Source organism: Meriones unguiculatus, chromosome 7 (assembly GCF_030254825.1).
Source record: "Meriones unguiculatus strain TT.TT164.6M chromosome 7, Bangor_MerUng_6.1, whole genome shotgun sequence".
NCBI classification, from domain to species: domain Eukaryota; kingdom Metazoa; phylum Chordata; class Mammalia; order Rodentia; family Muridae; genus Meriones; species Meriones unguiculatus.
Genome location: NC_083355.1, coordinates 15,805 through 42,533, shown reverse-complemented (window position 1 = coordinate 42,533; position 26,729 = coordinate 15,805). Strand labels below are relative to the sequence as shown.

General features: G+C 39.2%; 1 protein-coding gene across 1 annotated transcript in view; it reads left to right on the top strand.

Moving 5' to 3' along the window:
* Tespa1 (thymocyte expressed, positive selection associated 1) overlaps positions 1–25,324 on the top strand; it is a 32,352-nt gene extending 7,028 nt beyond the window's left edge. The window contains exons 2-9 of the mRNA XM_021664369.2: positions 7,338–7,536; positions 8,342–8,384; positions 17,414–17,463; positions 18,143–18,196; positions 19,034–19,070; positions 19,320–19,418; positions 22,311–22,519; positions 23,666–25,324. Of these exons, the coding sequence (XP_021520044.2) occupies positions 7,374–7,536; positions 8,342–8,384; positions 17,414–17,463; positions 18,143–18,196; positions 19,034–19,070; positions 19,320–19,418; positions 22,311–22,519; positions 23,666–24,336 (1,326 nt within the window). The 5' untranslated portion in view covers positions 7,338–7,373 and the 3' untranslated portion in view covers positions 24,337–25,324. The remainder of the gene's footprint in view (positions 1–7,337; positions 7,537–8,341; positions 8,385–17,413; positions 17,464–18,142; positions 18,197–19,033; positions 19,071–19,319; positions 19,419–22,310; positions 22,520–23,665) is intronic.
* Positions 25,325–26,729: the final 1,405 nt, after the last annotated feature.

The window sequence follows — 26,729 nt, the reverse complement described above, 5'->3', positions numbered from 1 at the left end:
CAGTTCCATTAATACCTTGTGAACAGTTCATGATGACTCAAACATGACAAAGATTAGGGAAATTTATTTTCTATTTTAATTCCCACACCAATGAGCCACATTAGGGAAGGTTGGTTCCTTTGCATCTTCTCTCTTGAGATCACTGGTGTGGCAGTGGGTGGGGGTGGGTGTATCATGACTTGTAAGCCACTAGGCTCCCGTGGGGCATAGTCATCTAAGAAACACCATTCATTTAGAGTAATTATTTAGCCAACAATGTGTTTGATTCTGTTTTAGACATTATAAACACAGCAGTAGACAATCCAGACAAAACCCTCCAACTTTGAAGCTTGTGTTTCAATTAAAAAGTAAATAAAATGTGAGAGAAATTAATAAAAGTATAACATATGTTTATGATAATAACCAGAAAGAAAGTTAAGCAGGGAAGTCCCACAGGGACAGAGTTAAGGCCAACTGCAGAAGCCACATCTGGCTTCCTGGAGGAAATGGACTGAGAATAGATTGGGGGCTTTGTGGGTTGAGTGCAGCAAATATTTAGGGTAAAAAAAGGAGAGAAAAAAATGTGCAAGACAAACCAGGTCTGAAAAGAGGTGGAGAAGAATTTAACTTATTTGAATGAGAGAAATAAAGATGAATAAAGATGAATTTGAATAAAGATGTGAGAAACATAAAATCAAGTCATATCAAAAAGAGTGCTGAGAAACTTTACCTACCATCCCAGTCAGGGAGTCAAGTCTAACAAGGTGTTTCCAGATGTTTTTGGTACTGACAGTAGGGTGTCAGAGCACTGTGAGGCAGCCCTCTGACCCTTCCTCCTTGTGTCCCTCCTCTCTTTCTCTGCCCTTTCTTTTTCTCCTCCTTCCATCTCCCTTTTTCTCCTCTTCCTCACTCTTTGCTTCCTCCATTCCTTCCCTCTCTCTTCCAACTCCCTCAACCTCCATCAGTCTCTCCACTTCTCCCTCCTCTGTCTCTCCCTCCTCCAATCTTGCTTTTCTTCCCTTGTTTCTTTCTGTTTTATGTTTCCCTAACCACCAAAAATGTACTTGGGCACCAAGGATTCCCTGTGATTTATGTGAGGAAATTAAAGAAATAAGCAAGTCAGCTTTTGGCATTTTCTTTTTTGGACTGACTGGAAGTAGTTTATTAAATATTTTGGAAGGCAGGACTAGAAAAACACACTCTAATTGAGGCTTTCCAGACACTTTTTCTGAATTCTTTCTGGAGGCAGCCTCATCCTCTATCACCTAATGCCAGTAAATCTCCTTTGGTGACCGTCTTTGTAGCTTCATTTGATCTGAGCTTAGTTAAATGGTTGAATATTCCCTGAAAGGCAAAAGGCAATGCAGTGCATAACAGTTTCACACTGCTAACAGCTACCTTCCCCAGAAAAGAAATCCTGGACGGCCTGAAGTGAAGAGGCCTAGATTAGACAGCCAAAATTATAGATCGTGTTTTCTCAATATACATCTTGTCTGTAGCAAGACAAAGCAACTAAAACAATTTTATTGTACTAGAAGAACATTTTGTGTACAGGATGTTCTTTGAAAAAAATAGCTCTTTTAGTGCCTAAGTCTTTGAATGTTTCACTAATGATTTTGATTTTGAGCCTTAGTCTCTTGAAATTCCTATAGTTTTCCCTGACTTCAACAATTCAAAATACAATTTTAAAGATGAAACTCTGCATGGCAGCTCCATGGAATGGAAACACAAGACCTGAAAGTCTTGTGAAACTCTAACTCACTCAGTAGGGATGTGGGTGTGGCTGAGTGCATATTAGCTCCTGTCTTTCAAGCTCTATCTGGACAGCTGAATAATTTTCCCCCTTTATTCTTCTCAGATTCTGTGCATAGAGGCATTTTATATTGGGGGTGGGGTGGGGGAATGAAGAGGTGTCAAATGAACTACCAACATGTGGAATGACAACTGCATTTGACAGACTGAGTAAGTAACTCATAGTCAATGTGGAAATACAAGTCAACAAATTAGAAAGTGACCATCTGAAAAGTGTGGTCTGATAATTGCTTAAAGGCACTAAGTTCAGTGTCTCCTTGTTTCTATTACATTTTTTTTTCTTTTCCTGGAAAAAAATTCCATGTGTTTCCTAATATATAAAACAGAAAACCAAACAAATCCAGAAGGAAAAAAAAAATAGCAAAAAGCACTACAGGTGTGGTTACGCCTCTTTTTTGGAAATTTGGCCTTCTTAAAAGTTGTCAATTTTAGGGGGCTGGAGAGATGGCTCAGAAGTTAAGATCACTTGCTGCTAATCCAAAGGTCCTGAGTTCAATCCCCAGCAACCATGGTGGCTCACAACCATCTACAATGAGGTCGGGTACCCTCTTCAGGTGTGCAGGCATACATGCAGACAGAACACTGTATAAATAATAAATAAATCTTAAAAAAAAAGTTGCCAATTCTAAACTTTTAAAAAGCTATCTCCATGAGGATTAAATAAAGCATATTTTATACAGTGTAAATTTAAAGATTTTGGAGGGTTTTTTTTTTCCATTTATTAATGGAGGTGGGGGCAGAGATTAATGGCAGGCCTCAAATTCACAGACTCTGCCTGCCTCTGTCTTCCTGAGTGCTGGGATTAAATTGTGGGCCACCAACCTGGCTATCTTCACCTTATTTTTTGAGTTAGAGTTTCTCACTGAACCTGAAGCTAATTGATTTGACTAGGTTGTCTAGCCAATGAGCAAACTCCAGAGATTGATCCTCCAAGTTCTGGATTAGAGACCTACTCCTGTACTTGGTTTATATGTGGGTGCTAGGGATCTGAACTCAGGTCCTTATACTTGTGTGCCAAGCACATAACTGGCTGAGGCAGCTCCCCAGATCCTCAGATATTTTAGTTTTAATTGTAGATACTGAGAGGCAAAATTACTAAAAAGTACACAATTCTTTTTTTATTAAATTTTTATTTTTTTATATTAGTTACAGTTTATTTACTTTGTATCCCAGCTGTAGCCCCCTCCCTCATCCCCTCCTAATCCCACTATACCACCCTCATCTCCTCCCTGCCCCTCTCTGAATCCACTGATTGGGGAGGTCCTGCTCCCCTTCCATCTAACCCTAGCTTATTAGGTCTCTTCAGGACTGGCTGCAATGGCCTAGCAAGGCTGCTCCTCCCCCCTGGGGGGGGGGTAGGTCAAAGAGCCAGCCATTGAATTCATGTCAGAAATAGTCCCCATTTGGACACTGAGCTGCCATGGGCTACATCTGAGCAGGGGTTCTAGGTTATATCCATGCATGGTCCTTGGTTGGAGAAACAGTCTCAGAAAAGACCCATGTGCTCTGATATATTTAGTCGTTGTGGAGCTCCTGTCCTCTCCAGGTCATACTAACTCCCCCTTCTTGCATATGATTCCCTGCACTCTGCCCAAGATTTGGTTATGAGTCTCAGCATCTGCTTTGATACACTGCTAGGTAGTCTTTCAGAGGCCCTCTGTCCCGTTACTTGTTTTCTCCTACTGCCAATGTCCATCCCATTTGTCTTTCTAAGTGAAGATTGATCATTTTACCCTGGGTTTTCATTCTTGTTTATCTTCTTTAAGTGAACATATTTTAGTAGGTTTATCCTCTTATAGGTCTAGTGTCCACTTATAAGTGAGTATATACCGTGTGTGTCTTTTTGCTTCTGGGATACCTCACTGAGGATGATCTTTTCTAGATCTCACCATTTGCCTGAAAATTTCATGATTTCCTTGTTTTTAATTGCTAAGTAGTATTCCATTGTGCAAATGTACCACAATTTCTGTATCCATTCCTCAACTGAGGGGCATCTGGGTTGTTTTCAGCTTCTGGCTATTATGAATAAAGCTGCCACAAACATGGTTGAGCAAACGTCCTTGAGCATTTTTGGATATATGCCTAGGAGTGGTATAGCTGGATCTGGAGGAAGCCTTATTCCTAATTGTCTGAGAAGGTACCAGATTGATTTCCAAAGTGGTTGTACAAGTTTACATTCCCACCAGCAATGGAGGAGAGTTCCCCTTTCTCCACAACCTCTCCAGCATGTGTTGTCACTTGAGTTTTTGATCTTAGCCATTCTGATGGTTGTAAGGTGAAATCTCAGGGTCGTTTTGATTTGCATCTCCCTGATGGCTAAGGATGTTGAGCATTTCTTTACATGTTTCTCTGTCATTCTATATTCCTCTACAGAGAATTCTGTTTAGCTCCATACCCCATTTTTTAATTGGATTGCTTTTGTTGCTTTTTAACTTCTTTAGTTCTTTATATATTCTGGATATTAGCCCTCTGTCAGATATAGGGTTGGTGAAGATCCTTTCCCAGTCTATAGGATGTCATTTTGTTCTGATGACAGTGTCTTTTGCTTTACAGAAGCTTTTCAGTTTCATGAGGTCCCATTTATTGATTGTTGCTCTTAGAGCCTATGCTGTTGATATTCTGTTCAGGAAGTTGTCTCCTGTGCCAATGAGTTCTAGACTCTTCTCCACTTTTTCTTCTAACAAGTTTAGTTTGTCTCGTTTTATGTTGAGGTCTTTGATCGACTTGGACTTTAGTTTTGTAAAGGGTGATAAATATGGATCTATTTGCATTTTTCTGCATGTAGATATCCAGTTGGACCAGCACCATTTGTTGAAGATGCTGCCTTTTTTCCATTAAATGATTTTGGCTTCTTTGTCAAAAATCAAGTATTCATAGGTGTGTGGGTTTACTTCTGGGTCTTCTATTCAATTCCATTGATCCACCATTCTGTTTCGATGCCATACCGTGCAGTTTTTATTACTCTTGCTCTGTAATACAGCTTTAGATCAGGGATGGAGATACTTCCAGACAATCTGTTTTTGTACAGGATCGTTTTGGAAATTCTGAGTTTTTTGTTTCTCCATATGAAGTTGAGAATTTTTCTTTCAAGGTCTGTAAAGAATTGTATTGGTGAGGGCCTTCAAAAGGCTCTATACTGTAGGGTAGATACTATCAAAGCAGATACTGATACTTATGGCCAACCTTTGGACAGAGTGCAGGGAACTTTATGAAAGAAGTAGGAAATAGACCTAGAGAGGACAGGAGCTCCACAAGGAGAGCAAAAGAACCAAAAAATCTGGGCACAGGGGTCTTTTCTGAGACTGATACTCTAACCAAGGTCCATGCATGGAGATAACCTAGAACCCCTGCACAGATGTAGCCCATGGCAGTTCAGTGTCCAAGTGGGTTCCATAGTAATGGGAACAGGGACTGTCTCTGACATGAACTGATTGGCCTGCTCTTCGATCACCTCCCCTGAGGGGGGAGTAGCCTTGCCAGGATACAGAGGAAGACAATGCAGCCACTCCTGATGAGACCTGATAGACTGGTCAGAAGGAAGTGGAGGAAGACCTCCCCTATCAATGTACTGAGGGAGGGGCATGGGTGGAGAAGAGGGAGGGAGGGTAGGATTGGGAGAAGAGAAGGGAGGAAGCTAAAGGGAGATACAAAGTGAATAAATTGAAATTAATAAAAATTAAAATTAAAAAAAGTGGAAAAATTGTGTTGGTATTTTGATGGTAATTGCATTGAATCTGTAGATTGCTTTTGGCAGAATAGCCATTTTCACTATGTTAATCCTACTGATCCATGAGCATGGGAGATCTTTCCATCTTCTGATATCTTCTTCAATTTCTTTCTTCAGAGACTTGCAGTTTTTTTCAAACAGGTCTTTCACTTGCTTAGTTAGAGTCACACCAAGATACTTAATGTTATTAGTGGCTGTTGTGAAGGGTGTTGTTTCCCTAATTTCTTTCTCAGCCCTTTTGTCTTCGGTATACAGGAGGGCTTCTGATAATTTTGAGTTAATTTTGTGTCCAGCCACTTTGCTGAAGCTTTTCATCAGCTGAAGGAGTTCTCTGGTTGAATTTTAGGGGCCTCTCATGTATACTATCATATCATCTGTGAATACTGAAACTTTGACCTCTTCCTTTCCAATTTGTATCCCCTTGATCTCCTTTAGTTGTCTTATTGCTCTAGTTAGGACTTCAAGTACTATGTTGAAGAGATATGGAGAGAGTGGGCAGCCTTGCCTTGTTCCTGATTTTAGTGGGATTGATTTAAGTTTCTCTCTGTTGAGTTTTAGGATGGCTATAGGCTTGCTGTATAATGTCTTTACTATGTTTAGGCATGTGCCCTGTATCCCTGATCTCTTCAAGACTTTAAACATGAATGGGTATTGGATTTTGTCAAATGCCTTTTTGGCATCTAAGGAGATGATAATGTGGTTTTTCTCCTTCAGTTTGTTTGTATGGTGGGTTACATTGATGGATTTCTGTATGTTGAACAAACCCCTGCATGCCTGAGGTGAAGCCTACTTGGTCACGGGGGATGATATCTTTTATGTGTCCTGGATTTGGTTTGCAAGTATTTTATTGAGTATTTTTGCATCGATGTTCATAAGAGAGATAGGTCTGAAGTTCTCTTTTTTTTTGGGGGGGGTCTTTGATTTAGGTATCAAGGTGACTGTGGCTTCATAGAATGAGTTTGGTAATATTCCTTCTGTTTCTATTTTGTGAAATAGTTTGAAGAGAATTGGAGCTAGCACTTCTTTGAAGGTATGGTAGAATTCTGTGCTGAAACCATCTGGCCCAGGGCTTTTTTTTTTTTTTTTTTTTTTTTGGAAAGGAGACTGTTAATGACTGCTTCAATTTCCTTGGGGGATATAGGACTATTCAGTCTTTCTACCTGATCTTGACTTAATTTTGATAGATGGAATCTATGAAGAAAATTGTCCATTTCCTTTAGATTTTCAAATTTTGTGGCGTATATGCTTTCGTAGTATGACCTAATAATTGTTTGGATTTGCTCAGTATCTGCAGTTATGTCGCCCTTTTTAGTTCTGATTTTGTTAATTTGGATAGTTTCTCTCTGCCTTTTAGTTAATTTGGCTAAGGATTTATCTATCTTGTTGATTTTCTCAAAGAAAACAATTATTTTAAACAGGGTCTCTATTGAACTATGGCTTATATTGATCTGCCTCAACCTTCTGAGTACCAGAGCTACAGGTATGCCTACTAAGGAAAGTGTTTCCTAACAGAGCATTTTACCGACTACAACAAGAAGAGATACTTTAAGTCAAAAAGTTTCCTTGGTGGTCCCTAACTTCTGTGATATTTGAAGTTTTAGGTTTATTGACTTGAAGACTTGACCTGCTACTTAGATTTTTCAGGCATTCCCTTTTGTGGTGATGGTGGGTGGGTTGAAGCAGCAAATGGCTAAGCATCATTTCTTTCCTGATTAGGCAGAGAACAGGTTCTTTGTACAGACAGAAGATTAGAGAGTCACCTGGAGAGGAGTAGATATGAAGAGAGGGTAAAAGAATTTCTCCATATTTCAATCCTCAGGAGGGGATCAGTATGGTAGGAAAGTGACAGGGAACAATGGAGACATCAGTGCTGAGCCCCACATCCTGGGAGAAAAGAAGAACCTGGCTACGACAGAGTCATAACTGGCAAACCCAGGTCCTAGAAGAGGCAGCTACAGCTACCCTGCAGGATGCATTGGATCCGGAGCCTTCCAGCCTGGATAATGTTTTCCCGGAAGGTAAGAAGTTGCTGAACATCACACAGATGACCACTGTGTCTTGAATAGATCTGCACAGGATGCAGAGTGGCTTCTGTTTAGAGTAGGACCTCACTAAGGCTCAATGAGTGTAAGGGAGAGGTATAGTGTAATATGATACATGAATTATGTGAAGAGGAGACAGGCATATGATTAGGAAACAGAAAGGGACACCTTTGCAACATCCTAGAAACTTCTGTAAAAGTCAAATGAACAGGGTTTATCTGTGAATTAAGTTTGTGCAACAGGAGTACATCTAGTCTATGCCCAGATCCATGCTGCAACTCTGACACAAGTGACCTTTGAGAAGTCTCTCTGAAGATTTCCTTGTTCAATGAAGCACTTGTTTCCAAAAAACCCACATTATTTGATGTTGAAAGAGAAACACCGGAGATGTAGTCTGAAACAAAAGCTTTTGGAGCAATAAAACCACTCTTACTTGTTTGTTAGGAGATAAAAGCACAAGGCCATTACTTTTCTAATTTGTTTCTTTCTCACTTTCTTTTTCATTTTTTATTTTTGGAAAAGGAACCATCCCTATTCCCAAACTTTAGAAAAAGAAAGCAGAAAGCATAGTAGCCTGGACACTGGAAAGAGAGGCAGAGAGGAGAGACATGTTCATCATCTTTATATATGAGTACATTCCTTTCATATCTCTCCCCACACACCATGAGTAAAAAGAGTCATGCTGTGGCTTTTTTAAGGACAACTTTCAGGTTGTCTGAGTTATATAGGAAAGTGTGGTTTTCTTCAGTGCCTACAATCACCTAGTGTCTGCTTTTTCTAGGGAATCCAATCAGTAAGATTGAGAACTGGCTGCATGGCTGTGGGTAAGTGCTCAAAAGCAAAGATGTGCCTGGCTGTGATGATGGACATGGTTCCTGTGAATTCAGAGACAAGGAAAAGAATGAGCATTGGTTTGGTGTGCAGGCATGATGAAAAGACTTGGAACTTGGGTCAGCTGGTGTTCCAGGCTGTAGTTCAAATGCAACTTGGGGCTGAGATGAAGTTCAGTAGGAAGGTTGAGAATCTAGGAGAGATCTGGACTAGAGCTAAGAGTACATGGAACTCTGCATCTGCTCAGGATCAAAGGGATGAGTGGCAGCCCCTTCCCATTGCCTTTCTGAATTCTGACGGCAGTTTTACATGGTGTGACAAAAAAAGGGGGAGATGGAGGTGGACCATTACTCCTCATGAGCAGAACACAGGAGGGCTCAGGGGCTTCAAAACCATGAAGAGTTCAGAGACTTTAAAGTATAATACAGCTTTTCTTGAAAATATTTTTAAAATAAGGCTCCCCTGAAAGGCAGTGCTAAGAAGTAATTATTTTGTGTTTTTTCCATTTATTTACAAAGGGTACTGTATTTCTTACCCTAATCTTAGTCAAAACTCATTGACTTTAATGTCCTTGTTTTTAATAGCTAAGTAGTATTCGATTGTGTAAATGTGCCACATTAGCCTTTATATAAGTGAATTGAAGCAGGAGATTACAAAAAGTATTGTGTTCCTCTAATTCTGACATGTGAAACTGGATGTTGCCAGATTTAAAAAAAGGGGGGGGGAACAAAAGAAAGAAGAAATAAACACACATGGAAGGAAGGATTGGCTGAGTTAATAGCCTTATGTTCTTGTCTAATCTCTTCAATCCCTGCTGAATAATGATTTAATTATGCATTTTTAGATATCTGTTTTAGGGTTACAATTTCTGTGATGAAATACCATTACTAAAGCAATTTGGGGAGGAAAAGATTTTGTGTTTTTGTTTTTGTTTTTGTTTTTTAGCTAATACTGTTACATCATGGTTCACCATCAAAATAATCAAGACAGGAACTCAAACAGGGCAGGAACCTGGAGGCAGAAGCTGATGTAGAGGCCATGAAGAAGTGTAACTTACTGACTTGCTCCTCATGTCTTGCTCAGCCTGCTTTCTTATAACACCCAGAATAAGAGGTAGCACCACCCATAGTGGGCTGGGACTTCCCCCATCAATCACTAATTAAGAAAATGCTCTACAGGTTTGCCTCCAGCCTGATCTTATGAAGGCAATTTTTTAAATTGAAGCTTCCTCCTCTCTGATGACTCTAGCTTATGTCAAGTTGACATAAAACTAGTGAGTAAAGTATCTAATTTTCTGAATGGCCTAAAGTGATGACAAGTAATATTTAATGTATGGTGTTTTGTTTTGTTTTGTTTTTACTTCAAGTGCACTGGAACACAGCTGAAATGAGTGAACTTCCAGAAACAAAGATTGTAAGCTCTACAAGTTACTCAAGTTCTAAAAATATAATAAACAAACCCTAAACTAAAGCTTAGGATGAAAATGTGACATGGCAAGTGAAAGCCTCCAAGATTTGAACATTATTATCATGTTACTACTTAAGCAACTGTAAGCAAATAAGCAAGTAAGCAAATAACTGAAAGTCTTTATGTCTTAAACTCCATAGTTGAAAGTAGCAGGCCAACAAACTTGTCAAAAGTTCAGTGATGTGACACATGTGTAAATGCTGTGGCTTTGTGATCATGTGTAAGTGATATTGAGGTGATGTGAACATGTGCTCCCAACTGCTTTGGAGTCTGGGGAAGAAGGATCATTTGAGTCTAAGACTTCAAGGCCAGCCTTGGATATATTGTAGAACTCTATTGAAAAATATAAAATAAGAGAAGAAGCTTAATAATTTTTAGGAACTTAACAAGAAAGTCTCCCTATCTATTGGCCTATTTATTTACATATGTTTATTGACCAGAAAAAGCATGCTCATCCATTTATGGATAGTGGTAGAAACTACTAGGGAGAAATAAAGTTGAAAGAATGGAAGCTAAATAATACATCAATTATATTTTTAATAATTTGATTGTTGCATATTATTTATTTCTTCTTTAATAAACGTCAAAATGTTTGCACACATAAAAATCGGCTGCCAGATACCAGTTTATCTGTCATAATTTTTTTCTGTGTTTTAAAACATTTTTAACATACCACATAGAAGCCAGTAAATATGCTTACCTTTGTTCTTGAAGGACAACTGCTAATACATTGAAAATATTTTCAAATTTGTCTATTTTTTATTCTCCTTTATATCTCTGCACTACATTCATGCACTGTTTGTGGATGTTTTAGTTAACAACGAGCTGTGTATGGTCCCCTAAAGCTAATCATCAGATAACATGTACGTAGAGCCCACATACTCACTGTAAAGTCTTTTGTTCCCAGGCTCAGTGCAGGGTGATTCTCAAAAACAGACAGTAAAATGCCTTCTAAGGTACAACCTGAGAACTATAGGATAAGTGTATTATATCTAAGTACTAGTAATAAAGTTTCTTTTGCAGAAATTAGGAGTTTAAACAGTGTCACTTTAATATAAATTTTATTGAAATGTAGCATACATATTAGTAGCATTTTTATTTTTACCTTAAAGTGTATTAAAGTTGCAAATCAAAACAACCCTTAGATTTCACCTTAGACCCATCAGAATGGCTAAGATCAAAAACTCAAGTGACAACACATGCTGGAGATTGCCAGTTATGAGTTCATTTCCATAGTTAAATATCTAAGATACTTCCAGAGTCCTCAGGTGAAGTACATTGCTGGACACAAACAAAAGGTTGACTTAATACTATCCCCATCAGATGCCCTTGAGCCTTTTTCTTTGCTAACTTAACTTTACCAATACTTCTTCACTCTGTCTGAGACTACATTCAAAGCATCAGTCATTGCTTCCATTCTAAAAATGTAGGGAAAGCAAGTACTGCAAAACTCAAAACATATCAGTGCTTCAAATAGGCTTAGATGATAATAAAAATCAAGGCATCAAAATTCTCTTTTGGGGTTCTTATTTTCACTCAAAAAGGAATTTAAAAATAGACTCAGAAGGAAGCTTAAGTCCCATTTTCTTAGAGTTTGAGGTAAAATGGCAAGCATGCTATAAATCATGGCAGCTGCTGGGTAGATGAAGTTAGAAAAGAAAAATTAATGCCTTTTAAGAGTTATTTCTTTTATTTTTGAGATTATAAGATATTTATATCATTTCTCCTTCCCTCTTTTTTCCAAACTATCACATATAACCCTCCTTCCTCTCACTCAAATTCACAGCCTATTTTTACATTAATTGTTGTTACATGCATATATTTAATATAAATGTAAGAATATATATATATTTTAAATATAATCACATCAGTCTGTAATGTTATTTGGATGCATGTTTTCAGAGCTGATCTTTGATATTGGATGACCATTTGGTATGTTCTTCCTTCGAATAAACTATTTTTCCTACTCTCAGCATTTCTTAGTTGTTGTAGTTCTTTGCATAGGGTTAAGTCTCATGGGCTTTTCTCCATCCACTTTGGTATGTCTATTGGAGTTGTCCTTGTTCAGCTCGTGTTTAGACAGTCATACTGGTGAGACTTTATGTGTGTAGCTTCTGACATTCCTAGGAGACACAGTCTCCACAGTCTCTCTCCTTGTTCCTCTAGCTCTTACAATCTCTGTGCTCCATCCCTGAGCCTTAGTTGTGTTGCAGATATATAATTTGGGACTGTGCTCCAACATTCTGCATTTTTATTGGTTGCAGTTTTCTGCAAAAGTCTCCATCTTTTGCAAAAAGAAGTTTCCTTGACAATTACACTATTCTGTGAATATAAAGGCAAATACTTAAGGTGTAATTAGGGATTATGTTGGTTATAGGTTCTCTTCCACAGTCTGTGACTTCACTAACCCTGGGTAGTTTTAGATTTTACTAGCCTTGGATAGGTTTCTAGTATCAAACATGATTTCCCTCTTGTTGAAGAGATCTCAAATCAAATTTGAGATCTATTGGATACTGCTGAGATATGTGTGTCACTATTACACCTTTAGGGTTATCCTGCAGTTGAATGTTGGTTACTATGCATTCTTTGGAAACTTGCTTGGCACCTTCCTGTACCATGAAAGCTAGTCCTCAGGGAGAAGGCTTTCATGTCAGTTCCAGCTCAAGGGCCTCTGGGCTCTCTATCTGAAGTAGCTGGTTTCTCCAGCAGTTAGGATTTACCTTATATCTCTGAGCAGGAGGAAACCAAGGTCAATAGCAATAGTTTGTAATATTTTGGGAGTCTCATGGACAGCTTTGTCCAAAAACTCAAAAGAGGGCTTCTCATGCCTGGTGTTGGAGTCTTTGTTAGATGGTCTTTTGCTCATGAAGGGAGCATTTTATACATAGACCTGTATGTATTATCATTTTTAAGATGTTTTAAGACCATCTGTTGTTGATTATTAATTTTTAATATTGATTTATCTTTCAGTTAAGCAGTGGTTATTCCTAAATCAGCTATATACCCAAATCACCACACAGAGACTAGGATTTACTTAATTAACCTAGAGCACAATGCTGGGCAATGATTGCTCCATCTTAAACCTCCAAGCCTGCATAGCTTCCTCCCATTCAGATTTTCCAACATTATACTTGCTTTTAGTCATAGCTGAGGTCTGATGCATCTCTCCTCATGGTTCCAAGTCCTGTCCTGCTGATCTCTGCTCTCCCACTCCTCCTGCTTGCTTTCTTTTCCTCCCCTCCGGACCAGGATGTCCCACTCTATTCTCTCCATTGCACAGCATTGGCTGGTTGTTTTATTGAAAATACAGAGAACAAATGGTGGCATGTTTACATAAACTTGAGACAGGTGATGCTTAGAATAAGTATCACAATGAAATGTCCAGATTGAAACCAGATAGTGGGGTAGAGAAATCAGCATTTGAATGAAAAGGGTAAATTGTATATATTCCACAAGAACATTGTATACATTCCACAACAACCATCCCTTAGCATGTCCTCAGGTGAATCAGGAAGAATTAACTTTCCATTACTAAGCCCCAAAGAAGCCTTGATACCTCTGTCTTTTGATATAGCAATTTAGATCCTAAGAAAAAGCAGTTATGGCATTTCCCTTTCTAGGGTTACTGGGAAAAGTGGAAGTCTAAAACTAATTATGAGGAAAGGGTTATCTTCTATGGTCTCCAAAGGTAGTAATGCCTGAAGTAATACTTAAAAATAAAATGATAAGATAAGACATAGTTTAGGCAGAAAAATTCAAGAGTCATGAAAAGGAGAATAATGCTGTTCCTTTTTTTTTTTCCTTTTTTTTCTAGTTTCTACTCTGTCCTAGTATTTCTGATTTTCATATACATTCAGCTTTCTGTGTAGCAAGAACCAATTTTGTATTCTGAAAGACTCCAACCTGTGTTATTTCTTCCAGGAAGTGACTGTAAAAATTAGGCATTTTCCCCATTGACTAGTGTTGGAGACAAATTAAATAATGACCATCAGGTGCACAACAGATTTTATATGAAAGAGGTTTATTAGATGGAGATGAAGAGAGAGAGAGAGAAGGGAGAGCAGGACATAATAGGGGGAAAGAGAGAGGGGTGCCCAACAGAGGAAGGGGAGAGGGCAGGGAGCCAAGAGAGGCCAAGAGGGAGCAAGAGGCAAGAGAGCAAGAGGCAAGAGAGAAACCACATGTTAGGTTGCTCCCTTTAAGGGGCAAGGTAACCATGCCTTCCACGTGTGGACACCTGGATGATGACATTATAGGTTGCTAGGCAACCCAGAAGGCGGTACCTAAGTACTAGTACTTAGATGTTAGGTGCCTAACAACTAGTACTTAATTGGAATTAGACTTGACAAGTCACTGAATACATATGTTGCATTGTTGATTACAGAAGTTGCACTGCTACTTAGAAAAAGTGATTTTTTTTTTAAAGAAAGAATGTTTTGGAATTAAGGTTTTTGTAACCTAAAATTTTTCACATTTTTCTTCTGTTAATAATTATATTATCACCCAAAGAAGCTAAGCAAGAAGAAGGACCCTGGGTAAGATGATCAGTCCTCACTCAGAAAGGCAAATGGGGTGGACATTGAAGAGGGTGGAAACAGGAAACAGGACAGGAGGCTGCCACAGAGGGCCTCTGAAAGACTCAAAGCAGATGCTGAGACTCATAACCAAACTTTGGGCAGAGTGCAGGGAATCTTATGAAGGAAGGGAGAGATAGAAAGACCTGGAAGGAATAGGAGCTCCACAAGGAGAGCAACAGAACCAAAAAATCTGGGCACAGGGGTCTTTTCTGAGACTGATACTCCAACCAAGGACCATTCATGGACATAACCTAGAACCCCTGCTCAGATGTAGCCCATGGCAGCTCAGTGTCCAAGTGGGTTCCTAAGTATTGGGAACAGGGACTGTCTCTGACATGAACTCAGTGACTGGCTCTTTGATCACCTCCTCCTGATGGGGGAGCAGCCTTACCAGGCCACAGGGGAAGACAATGCAGCCAGTCCTGATAAGACTTGATAGGCTAGGGTCAGATGGAAGGGAGGAGGACCTCCCCTATCAGCGGACTTGGAGAGGGGCATGGCAGGAGATGAGGGAGGGAGGCTGGATTGGGAGGGAATGAAGGAGGAGGCTACAGCTGGGATACAAAGTGAATAAACTGTAATTAATATAAAAATTAAAAAATAATTGTATTATTGTGTAATTTAATATGTAAATTTTGAGACGCCAAGACTGAATCCCAAGTGCTCTGATCCCAGCTCAAGGTCTTTTATTGGTTAATTTGCTCGTCTTGTTCTGCCCAGTTCACGAACCCCAAAAGACCAGGAATAAACAGACTCCGCTGTAAATACATGAGGTTCTTGTTATTGTAAATTACAAGCTGCAGCTTGGGCCCACACACTCCCACTGCTGAAGCGGTAGGAGCCGAGTGCCCTGCATCCAGGTTAGTTGGGTGATTTAAAGATTCTGGTCCATCCCAGCATGCCCAAGGCAGGGGCGATCCCTGCCTGGCAAGCATCTATTGGTCAAAATGCTATATTTTGAATCGATTGGCTATAGGAAGGTTCCCAGACCATAATGACCTGGTGTCCCTCCCTAGGGGGATGGTCCAGTTTCCTAGCAACTGTATCTCTAGTGGGTGGGGAAAGAATGCAGTGAGGTGGCTCTTCCCCTCAGGGCATTACTAGACTTCTTTACGTACCTACTTCAGGTCTTAATAATAGCTGCTAATTTATCTTTTGGTATCTCATTCTATTTCAAACAAAAAAATTATTTTGTTTGTAAAACTGTTGCTGCTTCCTACTATCTATTATACTGATTTCCTTTTGTTTTTCTTGTCAAGATGGTGAATGGGTGATAAACTACCATTACAAAATCTCAAAATATGTAGCCAGGATGCAGTTTCTTCTGTTTTCTGAAGGATGTGGTATTCTAGCAAGAACATGAATTATAGAAAAGTGAAGAGATATGGGTAGATGCAGTGAATTGACGAAAGCCCGAGACATTGACATTTGTTTATGTTATATGGAAATTATGATATCAGAAATTATCAAAGTCTAACTTTTAAATCACTAGGAAGTGATGGAAATAATGGTATCAAAAAACTCTGTCTTACACATGGTATGTACTCACTTACAAGTGGATTTTAGCTATATAGTACAAGATAAACATACTTCAAGGCACAGACCCAAAGAGGATCCAAGGGAGGATGCAAAAATCTTACTCAGAAGGGGAAATATAATAGACAGAGGTAATGGTTGAAGAGTGGAAACAAGGTAGGAGAGGAAACACAGAGAGATATGAAGGTGGAGATCAGACCTGGTGAGAGAATCTGTGGGTGAGGACATCTCTCTGACAAACTTGAGACCTAAATCAGGGTAGGCTCCTGAAGGATATGAGAGGGGCTCTAGCAGAGACTCCTAGTAGCAGGGACCATAGAGATGGAAGAGGACACTCTCTAACTAGACAAGTAGAGGGAGGGGAACACCAACCCACCTACAAAAACTGCAACTCAAAATTCACCCTGCCTACAAGATGTGCGGGGATAAAGAGAGAGCAGACATAGCAGAGACTGAGGGAAGGTCTAACCGATGCCTAACCCAATCCATGACCTGCCCCACAGGAGAGAACCAACTCCTGATACTATTAATGATACTCTACTATGCTTGCAGACAGGAGTCAAGCAGAGTTGTTCTCTGAGAGGCTCCACCCAGCAGCACCTCAAAACAGATGCTGAGACTCACAACCAAACATTGGGAGAGGCATAGAGCCCTGTGGAAAAGGGGGGGAGGGGCAGAGGAAGAAAAGAACCTGGAGGAGGTGATAAGAGCTTCACAAGAAGACCAACAGAGAAGACTAACCAAGGCCAAGAAGGGCCTACCAAGGCTGAAGTACCAACTAAGGACCTTGCATGCACTGGACCTAGGCCCCCTATGAAGATGGCAGCTCAGGCCTCATGTGTGCTCCCTAGTAAGCGGAGCCAAGGCTCTCTCTGACATGGACTCTCTTGCCAGCTTCTCAATTACTTTTCCCTGGAGAGACTGCCTTGTCAGGACACAGGGAAAGAGGACACACTCAACCCTTATATGACTGGGATGTGTGAGAAGGAGTGCTCCAATTTTCTGAGAAATAGGGAAGAGGGATGCGGAAGAGGGAGAGAGGATAGGACTGGGAGGTGAGGAGGGATGGGCTATGACCAGGATGTAAAGTGAATTATTAATTATTTTTTAAAGCTGTCTTATTAACATATTCCTCAGTTTTGCTTCTGTTTTGTTTTGTTTGTTTGTTTTTCCTATTTTGATAAAAGCTGATGAACCATTGCAAAACCACCTTCAGGCAATGCTGCCATAACAACAGTAGCACATTTAGAAATACAACACATTCCAATCTCAGATCCTCATGACTACGTCTATGAACCTGTCAGTAAATTAACCACAGTCTAATTGTCTGCAATACAAAAGCAAATTCAGTAGTGCTGATTTTCACTGGAAAAATTATGTCACCATGTGGGAGTTATTTGAAGAAAAGCAGTTGGAAAACCTAATTATATTTTTGGTTTTAGAGACACTGAAGGGGGACTTTCTGAAGAAGCAGGACAATCCAACTATAATGGTGAGCTGTTCTATTTTCTTTTCTACTTGGATGCTGTACCTCTCTCTCTCTCAGTGTGTGTGTGTGTGTGTGTGTGTGTGTGTGTGTGTGTGCTTCCGTGTGTGTTTATATATCCACATTTATGTATCTTTTGGGAATATGAGTGTCTTTAGTTTCTGAAAACTGCCATTTATTTGTTATAGAGCAGTCTAGAAAGTACAAAAAGAAGTTCTACCTAACAGCACATGTTCCCTAATACTTATTGATTACCTGTTGGTGGTTGCTTTGCTAATAGCTACTATTAGAGAATAACCTTGTAAACTATATGCATTTGCTTGTCCCTGAGTGTGGTATGTACCTTCATGTGTTAACTACTTGGCAAGGGTTGTGTACATGATTATGTGCAACAAAGTACACAGATAACTTATAAATGGATGTATATAATGTTGAATCAAAACATGACTTTGATTGCTGATGTAAAGCTGGGGGAGGTTTGTGAACACGTAGCTATCTAGCATGTTTGTATAGTTATGTGAGTGCAAGATCATGATTAGATGTTCAAGTGTGCAGTTTGTATTTTCTCTCTCTCTCTCTCTCTCTCTCTCTCTCTCTCTGTGTGTGTGTGTGTGTGTGTGTGTGTGTGTGTGTGTGTTGTGTTCTGGCTTTATTTTCTGCAACTTTTGTGTGATTTTTTTGGTAGGGTACTCTAATCATGGGACAAGTTTTGAAGATGACTTGAGTCTTGGAGCAGATGGTGAGTGGCACAGCTGAATGATATTGGGATTAGTAAAGAAGGATAGCATGGTATGATTTAAGACTACAATAGAAAAAAAACTTAAATAATCAGGGTCTTTCTGGGATCCTATTTAGATGGAAAGAATAGTTTGGTTTTCTTGTTTGTTTTGACATAAGATAAACACAGAAAGTACCCCCTGTACTTTCTGTTAATATTTAGAAATATTTCTTTATCTACTAATTATGATTCCTGGCAGTCTTTTCATAGTACTTGGAGACAATATCAGAGTACCTTAATATTTATCTCCATGACTCTTTTCTCTATTAAGAGCCCAAAGAACCAAAGAAGTTTGAGAGCTTCTTCCTCCTCTTTCTCCTACTTCATCTTTATGTTGGGTATCAGACCCAGTGGTCCATCCTGCTAGGCAATTGCTCTATCACTGAGCTACATCCTCACCCCTGAGAAGTGGTTTTAAGTGGCATATTTTGCTGCAGAAGGATATGAGATTAAATAAAAGATAGAAGCACTGTCTTTTCCCAGTGTCTCCAGATACTCGTAAGATGGGCAGCTATGTAATGGGTAAACCATGTGACAGGCAGGAAAGAGATGCTAAAGACTGGAGTGATCCTGACCCCAGGTCAGAGGCTCTTAACTAGACCTCAGTTACGGATCAGAAGTTCAGACTGCAGGCCAGGTGTCCTCTAACATGTCTGCTGCACTTTTTAAGCTGTGTTTAGTGATATTTATCTGTACCACTGAGGGAAACAGTGGAGCAACTTTATGGATAGAGAAACAGCATGGGTGCTATCTATTTTCCTTTCTAACTTGTTTTTGGCTTGTTTTGTTTCTATCCAGCCACAGTACTGTCCATCAATGGAAACTTCTTCTCTAGGTAAGTATAAAGTGTAGACAATTTGAATGATGTCACCCAAGGATACAATGGACTGGTGGAAGTTACATAGTCAGAAACTTTAAGCAAAGAGCTAAAAATAAACAGTAAAGAGGAAGGCTTTCTAACCAGCAAAGGAAGACATAGTCTAGGCTTCCTCAGCACAGGAAAAATATGCCCAGTAGGGGAAGCTTGAGGCCAGAGTGTAGATTAGAAACTGGAGTTGAATGACATCAAGTTTCATCTCTTTAGGAATTCCCTCCAGACACCCAGGCCTTGCCAGTTACTTGATCTTGGCTGCAGTTTGGCTTCCAGCAACATGACTGGTGGAACCAACAAAACCACTTCAAGGTAAGTAGTAAGTTTTGGAAGCTTAGGTTCATTGAGGGATAAGAGAGTGTGGCTCTGCATACTGGAGCTTATATGCATTTTCTATTTACAAGCAATAAATGTGATGATGTTTATTCCAAGATGAGGAACAGATGAAGAGGAACCTTTTCAGAAATGGATGCTATGTATGAAGCACAGGAACCTCCTTCCACTGAGATATAGTAATATCATGGTACCTAGGCCTATAATAGGTGTTCAATAAACAGTGTGTATTTTTTTTTAAGCAATACAAAGTTTCGTTCAGTCCAAGCATTAATTGTTTGGAACTTGCAAAGCTGAAGCAGAGTTTGTCTTGAGGGTCTTGACTATTCCACGTAATGGACAATATTCACATGCAAATAAATATAAAGCAAGATAGAAAGTGATAGTATTAGTGGGCTATAATGAGAATGTCAGAAATTTGAGGACAAAATTTTCATGTAACTAACCCTGCCTACATGGAATTCAATTAAATGGGAATTATGAAAGTACTATTCAGGTGTTGTATTAGTCAGAGCTCTCTAGAGTAATTGAACTTATAGAATGAATCTATCCCTATATATAGAAGGGGTATTTATTAGAATCACAGACTGTGGTTCAACTAATCCAACAATGGCTGTCTGTGATTTAAAAGTCCAATAATCAAGTAGTTGCTCAGTCAGGAGGCAGGATGTCTCAGCTGGTCTCTAGTATATTCTGGAATACTAAAGAAGTCAGCTCTAATGCCATTGAAGGAATAGACTTGCTAAGGAGGCAAGAGCAAGCTGACAAAGAACTAAAGTTTCCTTCTTCCATGTCCTTATATAGGTTTCCAGTAGAAGGTAGGGCCCAGATTAGAGGTGGGTTTTCCCAACTCAAAAAGTCTGGATTAAAGGTGTGTCTTCATACCTCAAAGAACTGGATTAGAAGCAGATCTTCCCACTACAAATTAAGCAAAAATTGCTTACTTGATGATGTAGCCCTTCGTTTTTAGGCTTTAGTTAATTGCAGATGTAATCAAGTTGACAGCCAAGAATAGCTCTCACAGGTGCTTAGGTGTTTTAAATTATTTTATTTTTGAGATTGTAATATAATTACATCATTTCACCTTCTCTTTCCTCCCTATAAATCCTCCTAGATACCCTTCCTTGCTCTCTTTCAAATTCATGTTACCTTTTTTTAAATTAACTGTGTGTGTGTGCCTTAATGCAAATAAAACCTGCTCAGTCTGTATAATATTACTTCTATGTATGTTTTCAGGGCTGACCATTTGATATTTGTTAACCAATTAGTATGCACATCCCTGTAGAAGATTATTTCTCCTACTCTCAGAATTCATTAGTTGCCTGTGCTTCTTTGAGTAGGATTGAGGTCTCATGGATTTTTCTTTATCCACTTACAATTTTTCTTCTCCACCTCAAGCCTTAGGTGTAGATATCGTGTTGTAGACATAGCAGATATATATGAGCTCCAAAACTTTGCATTTTGATTAATTGTAGTTTTCTGTAAATAATCTCCATTTGTTGCAAAGAGAAATTCTGTGATGAGACACAAAGACTGCACTTATTTGTGCATATAAAGCTAAATATTTATAATTCAGTTAGGAATTGTGCTAGTTTAGCAAGATAATTCTAACACTGAGTCATGGTTGTGATCAAGAAAATCATACATCGCAACTCACAGATAAGAAAATTTACAATGATGGAGATAAAAGGAGCATGGACATGGCAATACAAGGATAGGTTCAGGCACTTCACTGTCCACCAGGTAATTAATATGATGGCCCCAATTTTGACTATAACATCCTAGCATCTTTTTTAGAAAAGAATGATAATGACAGCCCAAGCCTTAAATAATCCAGACACCCTGCTCCCATTGTTCAAACACAGTTATTAAACACAGGTGTCAAGTAGATTCAGTATGGTGCCAGAATAAGTGTGTGCAGGATGGGGTGGGAAGGGGTAGTACTTGGTCTTTTGTGAAACATCATTTATCCAGATGAACAAAGTGCTAGAAAGGGGGATACCTTTCTAAACCAGGTACTAAATGTACCTAATTTCAGAGTTAGAATACAATAAGATCTGCTGTCTTTACACACTAATTTTTAGCTGTCTCACACATTTTCTAAGGCAAGTAAAGTGACAGATACACTTCAAAGCACCTGAAAGAGCCAGATCTATCACAGTATGCAGTTGGGAACTTACAAGTTAGCAATGCAGGCTTATTTCTTTGACTCTGTATTGCTCTTCATTATCAAAGTATTTCCATATTTCTTTAAATTTGTTTTCAGTTGTAGAAGCAGTTCAAAGCACTATGCTAATATTTGTTTTATAAACAGATCTGGAATCTGTATCTGCCTCAGATACAGAAATTAGGTTCAAATAGTGAAAGCTCTTTTCAAAGTCACAATAAATTGTAGAGAAATGCTTAGGAAAAAAATGCTAATATTGATACTATTATTAAATATTGTCCTAGTCCCTGTTCTATTACTGTGAAGAGATACCATGAGCAAAGCAATTCTTATAAAAGAAAACATTTACATGAGGGCTTGCTTATAGTTTCAAAGATGTGTTCTATTATAGTCGTGTTGTAAAGCCTTGCATCATGCATAGTGCTGGAGCAGTAGTCTAGAGTTACATCCTTATCCACAGGCTGAGAGAGAGAGAGAGCCTAGGCTTGGCATGGGTTTTGAAAACTCAAAGCCCACCTCCAGTGACATACTTCCTCTAACAAGGCCACACCTCCTAATTCTTCTAATCTTTTCAAATAGTAATACTCCCTGGTGTCTACATGTATATGAGACAATGGGGGCCATCCTTATTCAAAAGACCACAGATATTATGAATTCACATATGTCTCCAAGTTGGCCTTTGTACCAAAATTTCTTCTTTTCAGCATCTCAGAGATTTTGGACCAGGTACAAGAAGATGCAGAAGATGTTCTCTTCAGCCTGGGCTTTGGTCATGAGGACCACAAAGACACATCTCGTATCCCTGCAAGATTTTTTACCAACCCTTCTCAGGCCAAAGGCATTGACTTTCAGCTCTTCCTGAAGTCTCAGGTGCAAAGGATTGAGATGGAGGATCCCTGCCTGATGCTAGCCAGTGAGTGTTACTTCAGATCCATCCATATTCTTCCTTTCATCTGCAACAGTTCCATACTCTATTTTTTGTTAACTTTGTCCTTTGTTCCATTTTCATTTATATTTTTCTAAAATGAAGCACTTAATGTCTGCTTTTTTTTTTTTTCTCTCTCTTGAAAAAACAATCTTTAAGAAACTGGTGCCATTACTATTTTGCTTAGGTATAATCGTACTTCTGGCTAATTTATTGGGTTCTTTTTCCTACCATCCTTCTCCATCCTAATTCTTTCCAATGTCCCAATACTAGGTAAGAGAGAAAGAAGCTTAGAGGGGAAAAGAGTGTGTCAATATAATTAGACTACTGCCTGCTGATTAGGGGTGTCAAGGTCCTTGGAGCAAGTTTGATCTTCAGGATATAAAATTTCTTCTTCTCCTCATCTCTTTACTCATAACCACTTGACAAACGGCAACAACAGCAACCAACAGGAGCAGGGTGAACAGCAGCCTGGATCCTCAAGGGCTCTGGCATTTACATACTCTCTGAAGAGCTCCCAGATTCCAAACATGAACTCTCTTCAGCTGGCAGAATTACACCCCTGCCAGAGAATGAGACAAATTATAGTTAGCTGCTGTGGATTATCTGAAGCAGGCCCAAATCCCACATATGAGATTAAAACAAAGCCAATATATTTTTCATTTATTTATTATGTATACAATGCTTTGCCTGGATGTACACCTGCTCACCAGAAGAGGGCACCAGATCTCATTTTAGATGGTTGTGAGCCACCATGCGGTTGATGGGAATTGAATTTAAGGCCTTTGGAAGAACAGATAGTATTCTGAACCTCTGAGCCATCTTCCAGCCCCCATAACTGGGTTTTTAATGGAACCAAAATTTTCACTGTACTTAGATCTTTTGTACTTCAGCTGAACCAAATCAGCACAAAATTCTTTTATCCTATCCCATTTTAAAATCTCTTTGTTGGATTATTTACTGGTGATAGAAAGTCTGAAAGTCAAGAAAGAGATCTAAAAAGGAGGATCATCAGTGAATAACCTGTTATGTCTCTCTGAAATTAGAGCTTTGAGGAAGCTTTTGAGTGGACATGTTAAACATATAATTTGCCAATGAACTCCTAGAGTCATCATCCTTATTTTTTATATTTAGGCCGGTTTAAGCAGGTGCAAACCCTGGCTGTCGCTGCTGATGCTTTCTTCTGTCTGTACTCCTATGTGTCTAAGACACCTATCCAAAAGTTTACACCGTCTAACATGTTCTGGAATTGTGACTCAACTGATGTGCCATCCGTCAGGATTCTGGCTCCAGAGCCTGATTCCTATTCACCCAGAGAACGTCTCCAGAAAGCAATCTCTAAAATGTGCCTGTATACAGGTTCTCAAGATTGGCTGTCATCATCTCACAACCCCAAAATGAGCAGTTTGAACCAAGTTGTGTGGGAAGTGATGGACAGAGTGAAAGGAGAGAAGCTAGGTCTCCAGCAAGGACTTGGACATGGGCAAGCCCCTCAAGAAGAGTCTGTCCCCCCAGCACAAAATACAAAACTGTCCACTTCTTCATTTCCATGCGTTTTCTGCCCTAGAGAAGAAACATGGGGAGACTTGTGCCATGCCCATATTCTAGCCAGAGCAGGTCCACAGTACAACACAGACTCTACACAGATAACGAGAGAGCTACAGGCCATTAATGAGAAGCCCCATTCAGCTGAGAATGAGAGTCCATGGGAAAGAAAAAGCAAAGCAAGAAAGAAATTATTTCAAAGGACTCCCTTGGAAAAGAAGATTAAGTCACTAAACCTGTCTATCATCCAGCAGAAATGAAAACAGAGCCAAGCCAGACATGAGCTGCACCAATCTTTAACTCAGCACTTTCAGGGTGATTCTGATTTGGAACAGGTGTTACAGAAGTGAGGGAGAGGCTGGATACGAATAGCTCTGAATTCTTTCCCAGAAGATAAAAGAACAATGATCTTAAGCAAAGCAAATCTATTGTCTTATTTCCATTGGACAAAAACCCCACAACTTGAGAACATTTAGAATTTTTTGTTAAGTGTGTTAATACAAATGTAGAAAGAGAAAGAGCCATAGGTTCTTAAAAGATTTTAGTTTCTTATGTAACATACCCGCACTGATTTTTTAATGTTTTTCATGTAAGTGAAATTGAAAAAGCTACTCATTATTTAATAAAATGTATCTTTTATACACATAGGTAACCATTAAGATCCAGAAGTCCTGGTTCCAAACCTAAGAGTCTTATCCATTTAGCTCTGGATGAAGCTTTTTCCAAATCCACACTTTCTTCCCTTTTCTTTCTATAGCTGGATAGATTTGGAATCATAAAGGATTTTGCACACATTTGTGTGAATACTGAAAGCTGCATAGCTAAGCACCATAGCCACTTCCTACTGACATGGAGAGGACAGTTCTTGCAAGAACAGACACCAATGAAGGTCTCTACAAACAACTTAGGGTCATTTGACAAGCAGATTTTGTGATCCTTGGTAACCAGTTTCTGAGAAGGGATAGTTCAGGCTTCAGATACTGCCCCATCTACAGATGCCTGTTCCCCCCTCTCCCATGGTCTGTCTAAAACTTAGAATTCCTTTACCTTGAAATAACATACCTCTCCCCTGAAGATGCTACTTCCATCAAATGTCAGAATCATTTGGAAAAGCTCTCAAATCCTTGCCACACAGAAAAGCTATAATCATTTACAATAAAAGTCACATGCATGTTACCACTCATTGACTGATTATACAAGTCATACTTGACTATCAGGTGTCTGTCAGAGGAGACAAAGGCATTCCTTTGGAATGCATTCAGCCCCAATCCTCCTTTTCAACTCCTGTCTACCCTATACCTTTCCTTGCTCTTATCTCCAATTGGTTCTGTCTGAAGTCTGGTGGGATCCTGTACACAAGTACAGAACAGCAAAGAAGAGAAGGGCATCCACTGGCCCAGCAGAGCCAGGCATCCTCACTTCTACTTCCCTTGTAGAAGACTTAAGAAGTAAGTGGGCCTGTGTGCCAGGTAGTGTTTCAATATGTCTATGCATTTATCCTTTCCCAATGAGAATTTACGAATATCCACTGTGGAGATCCCCACATAGTACACTTGTTTTACTAGTATAGCACAGAACAAATAGCTGATTATTTTTTTTTTTAAATTCCACAGATGGAGCTAGAGTGGTGCTCAGACTTAAGCATATATCAAAATAGCCAGAAAGACTTGTTAAAATGCAAATGGCTGGGCCTCAGTTCAAGGTTTCTAGTTCAGGAAGCTGAACAGAAATCACCATTCAAATGCTGTTGTCCTAGGGGACATTCTGCAGAACCTTAGCATTCAGAATGTGTCCCACTAACAGAAGTTTGTGCTAAAAATAGAGAATCCAAGGGTCCCATCAGACATAATTAATTACAATTTGGTCACTTCTCTACTAGGATAACAAAGAAATATCATTAGGGGTACACATTTTGTTTGCAAATCTGTCTCAAAAGAGAGAAGGAGAAATGGATTTATGAGGTATCTGATGCCTTCATCTTGAATGTCTGATGGATGAACCTACTGTGGGTTGTTTCATCTTCCAATATCCAGCCTGAATTTCTTACATGGAAATGTAATGAAAGCCAAAGCTGCAATAAGTTCAGTAAATTGCACAAGATCCCCTTCACAGTTGTTATATGTAACAATCTATCCTGTATTCAAAAGTATGGAAAGCAGACTATTTAATGAAGTGGCAAAACCATGCAGTACAAACACATGTGGGATTGGAAGGTTTCAAGCAGCTTTTTTAAAGATTTATTTTATTATATATACAGTATTCTGACTGCATGTATGCTTGTAGGCCAGAAGAGAGTACCAAATCTCATTATAGATGATTATGAGCCACCATGTGGTTGCTGGGAATTGAACCCAAGACCTTTAGAAGAAGAGCCAATGCTCTTAACCTCTGAGCCATCTCTTCAGCCCCTTGAGCATATTTTTAAACAATCCATCACAAACAGAAGAAAAAAAAAAAAAACCACTAGCATTATTGAAATCCTTTGTTCTTCATATCTTAAAGATTCACCAGAAGTAAATTCTCATTCAAAAGGCTATTCAAACAGAATATCAAACAGGCATGTCATATAGAAATTTAAAAGGAAGTTAACCTCTAGACTCATTGAATTGAAGTAGAAAACATAAAGTATATTCCAGATCCTGGCTGCCTTACC